Source organism: Scomber japonicus, chromosome 1, assembly GCF_027409825.1.
Source record: "Scomber japonicus isolate fScoJap1 chromosome 1, fScoJap1.pri, whole genome shotgun sequence".
Lineage (NCBI taxonomy): Eukaryota > Metazoa > Chordata > Actinopteri > Scombriformes > Scombridae > Scomber > Scomber japonicus.
In genome coordinates, this window is record NC_070578.1 from 38,709,752 (window position 1) to 38,716,129 (window position 6,378).

A 6,378-nucleotide genomic window follows, 5' to 3' on the forward strand; every position below is an offset into this window, starting at 1 on the left:
CTTTCTTTCTTTCTTTCTTTTATCTTTCAGTAGTCATTCTTTCCTTTCTTTCTTTCAGTAGTCATTCTTTCTTTCTTTCAGTAGTCATCCTTTTCTTTCTTTCTTTCTTTCTTTCTTTCAGTAGTCATCCTTTCTTTCTTTCAGTAGTCATCCTTTTCTTTCTTTCTTTCTTTCAGTAGTCATCCTTTCTTTCTTTCAGTAGTCATCCTTTTCTTTCTTTCTTTCAGTAGACATCCTTTTCTTTCTTTCTTTCTTTCTTTCAGTTGTAAAACTTTTCTTTGTTTTGTTCTTTCTTTCGTCATTATATTCTAATATTTCTTTCCTTTTCTTGCTTTCTTTCAGTAGTCATCCTTTTCTTTCTTTCTTTCATCCTTTCTTTCTTTCTCTTTATTTCGTTAGTTAGGGTTCTTACAGCTGGTTCATTCGTATCTTGAAGGGTTAAATAAATAATCTGTTATTGAATCATTTATCGATCACTTCTCTCTCTCTCTTTTTATTTGTTAGTAAAGATCAATATATAAACATTTAAATTGGTCATTTAGCTAAATAGAAAATATGTCATTTATCTGATAAAACTGTTGAGCTTTTACTTCTTTAAATATCAACCTTTGAGTTTCTTGAACATTTTATATGAAATTGTTGAATACTAACCTGAAATAGAGTTAAAAACAGCTCAGAAAGGGTTCGAGCCTGGTTTCTGATCAAATGACAACCTTTAAGGAATAGTTTCACCTTTTTTTTTTTTTTTTAAGGGGAAATACATTAGTTCACTTTCTTGCTGAGTTAGATAAGAAGATTGAAATCATCCTCAAAGCTGTGCATTAAATATGAAGCAATATGATTAGCTTAGCTTAGCATAAAGATTGGAAACAGCTGGGATCATCCCTATGTTCCCCGGGTCCTATGTTCCCCGCTTTGTATGTGACCGGGGAACATAGGGATGATCCTGTTAGCCAGTTAGCTGAATTAGCCGCCGAGCTAGCAACCCAGTTAGCCACTGAGCTAGCAGCCGAATTAGCCGCCGAGCTAGCAACCGAATTAGCCGCCGAGCTAACAGCGGAGTTAGCCGCTAAGCTAGCAACCGAGTTAGCCGCGATCGGGGAACATAGGACCCGGGGAACATAGGTACGCTCCCAAACAGCTAGAGTGGCTGTTAAGAGATAAAAAACTAAACCTGCCCTCCAGCATCTGTAAAGCTTATTAATTAAGAGATTAACATGTTAATTAGTGAGCTTTAAAGGTGCTAGAGGGAAGATTGGACAGATTCAGAAAGCTGTTGTGTTTCCAACTTGCTTCTGGTCTTTATGCTAAATTAAACTAAGCTAAGATAGCTAACTTCCTGTTGGCTGCAGCTTCATTCAGAGAGCCGAAGTGCTGATGTAACATCCTGACCAGCTTCTGTAACTCAATGCAATGATTTTTATATTCACTGTCAGTATCCATGAAACACAGCTGGACATAGATCTTAGGAAGGAAGGAAGGAAGGAAGGAAGGACGGACGGAAGAAAAGAAGGAAGGAAGGACGATAGGAAGGAAGGAAAGATGGATGGAAGGAAGGGAGGGAGGAAGGAAGGAAGAAAGGAAGGAATGAAGAAAGAAAGGAAAGAAGGAAGGAAGGAAGGAAAGAAAAGAAGTTAAAGAAGACAGTAAGGAAGGAATGAAGGAAGGAGGGAAGGAAAGAAAAGAAGTTAAAGGAGACAGTTAGGAAGGAAGGAAGGAAGGAAGGAAAGAAAAGAAGTTAAAGACGAAAGGAAGGAAGGAAGGACAGATAGAGGGTTAGATGTTAGAAAACATTGTGAAGTCATCAAATGTAATAAGTTACATTACTTTGATGAAGTCATTAAAATAGTTACATTACTTATTACATTATAAACAGAGTAACTAGTAATCTAAAGTAATCTGTTACATTTATAAAGTAATCTTCCTAACCCCAAGTCATTAACGTGGGATTGATTTCTGATTGTTTCCATCCATCCAACGTAGTTTTATTTGATCTATTGCAGCACTTTTTTTTATTAGTTTATGAGAAATGATAAAGGAAGGAAGGAAGGAAGGAAGGAAGGAGGGAAGGAAAGAAAGAGAGAGGGAGGGAGGAAGGAAGGACAGACGGAAGGAAGGAAGGAAGGACGGAGGAAAGAAGGAAGGAAGGTAGAACAGAGAGAGGAAAAAAGGAAGGAGGGAGAAAGGAAAAGAGGAAGGGAGGAAGGAAGGAAGGAAGGAAGGAAAGAAAGAAGGAAGGAGGGAAGGAAAGAAGGAAGGAGGGAAGAAAGAAGGAAGAAAGGAAGGAAAGAAGGAGGGAGGGAGGATGGAAGGAAGGAACAAAGGAAAGAAGGAGGGAAGGAAAGAAGGAAGGAGGGAGAAAGGAAGGAGGGAGGAAAGAAGGAGGGAGGGAGGATGGAAGGAAGGAACAAAGGAAAGAAGGAGGGAAGGAAAGAAGGAAGGAGGGAGAAAGGAAGGAGGGAAGGAAAGAAGGAGGGAGGGAGGAGGAAGGAAGGAACAAAGGAAAGAAGGAGGGAAGGAAAGAAGGAAGGAGGGAGAAAGGAAGGAGGGAAGGAAAGAAGGAAGGAGGGAAGGAAGAAAGGAAGGAAGGAAGGAGGAAAGGAAAGAAGGAAGGAGGGAAGGAAAGAAAGAGAGAGGGAGGGAGGAAGGACAGATGGAAGGAAGGAAGGAAGGACGGAGGAAAGAAGGAAGGAAGGTAGAACAGAGAGAGGAAAAAAGGAAGGAGGGAGAAAGGAAAAGAGGAAGGGAGGAAGGAAGGAAGGAAAGAAAGAAGGAAGGAGGGAAGGAAAGAAGGAAGGAGGGAAGGAAAGAAGGAAGAAAGGAAGGAAAGAAGGAGGGAGGGAGGATGGAAGGAAGGAACAAAGGAAAGAAGGAGGGAAGGAAGGAGGGAAGGAAAGAAGGAAGGAGGGAATGAGAGAGTATTGATCTCATTACTCAGCAAGAAAGAGAAACCAACCTTATTTCCCCCTCTATTCCTTTATAGACACCTCGTCATGCTCTCTCTTATAAAAAAAACTAACCCCCTTTTACTCTTGCCATGTACACACAGAGTGTTTCAGACAGTAGCGTTACCGAAGGGCCACGTGATGAAGTACTGGATGTTCGACCTGCTGATGGTGAAGCGGAGGGAGAGTTGACAACGATGAAGAAAAAAAGGAAAGTACAAAAAAATAAAGTAACAGCTCTAAGTTTCCCTATTACTGTGGCCTATAAAGCAGATCCATGGAAAGAGCTAAACCGGCCTTAATGATATTTTGGGTCAACCATTAACACACACGCACACACGCACACACACACACACACACGCACACACACACACACACACATATACACACACACACACACACACACACAGAAGGAAAAGCCAAGAGAGGACATTCTCCGCCGCAGCCTGATAAGCTGGTTCGACCCCTTCAAGGTGAGGATTTTTCTGGTCCAACATTTATTTATTTTGTGTGTGTGTGTGTGTGTGTGTGTGTGTGTGTGTGTGTGTGTGTGTGTGTGTGTGTGTGTGTGTGTCCATCTTGAACCTCGCGTGTCCTCGTCTTGGTTTTAGGTGAACGGTGAGGCGGACACGATGAAGCTCCTCCTCCTCTCTCCACGCGTTGCTCTCTCTCAGGAGAAGAAAGGCCATCGCTGTAACAGTGTGTGTGTACATGCTTCAAGGAGGCGTGTGTGTGTGTGTGTGGCACTGTGCGATAACGTGTGTGTCTGTGTGTGTGCGTGGACACGAGATATGGTTTCATATTCATTTAAACATGTCAGCTAATGTTCTTATTTTGACACAAACAGGTGAAAAGCAAAAAAATGGAGTCTATCTCAAATTTTTCTCTACAACCTTAGATGCACCCAGAAATATAACTCCGGTTGGACTCTAGTGAAGAAATATTATTCTCTGAACAAACTCTAGCAAAGATAGAAAAGGAGCAACGACCAGCTCAGCTGGTTTTTCATGCACCCGCATCGGGGTGTATGGAAAAAGTCTTTAGTATTCCAAAGCGGTTGGGTGAGCACGAGTCTTTATGTGAAATAAACTTCCAGACGAGTATTTTCCAGTGAGGACAAACTATTCCAGAGTTTGTGTATTTTCCGGACAGTCCTTCGTACTGGCCTCCTCTGCTTTCTCTCTCCTTGATGTGACATAGCAGCTATTCTCTTCTCTCTCTCCCTCCTCCCTGCAGTTCCTCCCAAATAATCCCACGATCCCCTTTGATGCTCAGGAACGGGCGGGAGGAAGGGAGGAAGAGGCGGACACGACCGGAGCGACGGAGATGAGGGCTAACGACGGAGGATGAGAGAGGACAAAAACAGCAAGAGGCAGCATCAGCTTGGACAAAACTCCTTACTCCAGTTCCACGACTTGAGATTATGTCTGATGAAGAGATTGGTAAAAGTGATCGGTAAGACCTCCCTCTCCTCAGCTCGGGCTCCGCGCGTCGCCACCCCGTCTCCTCGTGGGCTTATCTGTCCTGCAGCAGCTTCAGGGCCCTCTCGATGTTCATGCGGTGGCCCACCCTCGTCACGCCCAGGTCTATCAGGTCCTCTTTCTGCAGCGAGGGCAGGTGGGCTCCCTCGATCTCATTGTCCAGGAAGGCGTCCTTGTGCTCCCCCAGGTTCAGACTCTCCAGCCAGTCCGCCACGTCGTGCTTGCTCCACAGCTCCATGGGCTTGGAGGCGAAGGGTTTGCCCGAAGACGCCACCGCCTGCATCAGCGTGAGCGGCGACGGGGAACGAGAGCTCCCGCTGCCGCCGCACGAGGAGCTCAGGCTGTAGCCGCCGCCGCTGCCCATGGGCGGGGTCGGCAGGCCGAAGACGTCTGTGAGGGTGGGAGACACGGAGGGCGGCAGTGAGGAGCAGGGGGTGAGGGAGGAGGCGGAGTCCGGCGGGCTGCAGGGATGCATCTGGGACGGGAGGCTGCTGGGAGGAGTGGAGGTGAGAGCAGCAGCAGCGGCAGCGTTGCTACGCATTCCTGAGTCTTCTGATGGAGGCCTGAGGGAAGGAGAGAGGAGACGACGGGTTAGAGTCATGTGATACACAAAGAAAGATGTCTGTGAGGTGGGGGACGTCTTCACTAGGATATTAATATGAAGTAAAGCTGCAGTTTTTAAATGTTATTAAAGCTTCACATTTGATACAAATAGTGTTTTAACTAGTTAAATAAAATCTTAACTCTCCTGTTGTCCTCGAGTCAAGGAAGGAAGGGAGGAAGAAGGAAGGAAAGGATGAAGGAAAGGAGGAAAGGAGGGAGGAAGGAGAGGAGGGAGGAAGGTAGAAAGGAAGGAAGGAGGGAAGGAAGGGAGGAAGGAGGGAAGGAAAGAAAGAGAGAAGCAGGGAGGGAGGGAGTAAAGACAGACGGAAGGAAGGAAAGGAAGGAAAGAAGGAGGGAGGGAGGATGCAAGGAAGAAAGGAAGGAAGGAGGGAGGAAAGAAGGACAGAGGAAGGAAGGAAGGACGGAGGAAAGAAGGAAGTTAGGTAGGACAGAAGGAGGAATAAAGGAAGGAGTGAGAAAGGAAAAGAGGAAGGGAGGAAAGAAGGAACAGTCAGGACAGATGGGAGGACGACAGGAAGGTTTTAATGTAACTTGAAGACAAACAAACAGCAAACACAGAAATTATGGAAAGTTTGACGTGAAAAAAAGCTTCTTACATCACATAAAGGCCCTTAAAATAAAATAAAAACTACATATTAATAAATAATTATCTCAAACATCTCTCAACTTTACTACATGATGATTTTCACAGCAAACCGACATGAATTCAAACCAACAGCTGCGGTGTGAAGTTCATGAGATTAACAGGATTATTAACAGAGAAGGATTAAACAAAGCAGGAAGTCATGATGAGTGTGTCTGAAACTCTGTAAATGTGCTTTTATTTTGAAATGTAGTGAGAAAAAAAGATTATAGTTAATCATTTATCATCAATGCTGGAAGGATTTTTTAAAAACTGCAGTACCACTAAATGACCAGTAGGTGGCAGCACATGCAAACCATTTGATCGAGCCTGCAGCAGCTGAAGGAGAGGATTCATATTTATCTACTTTTAATATCTTTAATAAAACAGTTTCAGTGACAGTGGTCATCTTTGTCTTTTTGGGTGTTTTAAACCTTTAATATTTATGAATCATTGACTATCTGTAGTCAAGTCAAGTGGCCAACCTTCCTTCCTTCCTTCCCTCCTTCCTCTTTTTCTTTCTCCCTTTCTCCCTCCTCCCTTCCTTCTTTCCTCACTACTTCCTCCCTCCCTTCCTTCCCCCTTCCTTCTTCTTCCCTCTCTCCTTTCCTTCCTCCCTCCCTCCTTCTCTCTTTCTTTCCTCCCCCTACCTTCCACTTTTCCTTTCTCTCTCCTTCCTCCCTTCCTTCTTTTCTTTCCTTTCCTC

General features: G+C 44.3%; 1 protein-coding gene across 1 annotated transcript in view; it reads right to left on the reverse strand.

The window, feature by feature from the left end:
* Positions 1-4,460: 4,460 nt before the first annotated feature.
* Positions 4,461-6,378, reverse strand: part of LOC128366701 (SH3 and multiple ankyrin repeat domains protein 2-like) — a 164,873-nt gene continuing 162,955 nt past the window's right edge. Inside the window, exon 19 of the mRNA XM_053327491.1 lies at positions 4,461-4,989. Coding sequence (XP_053183466.1) covers positions 4,461-4,989 — 529 coding nt within the window. The remainder of the gene's footprint in view (positions 4,990-6,378) is intronic.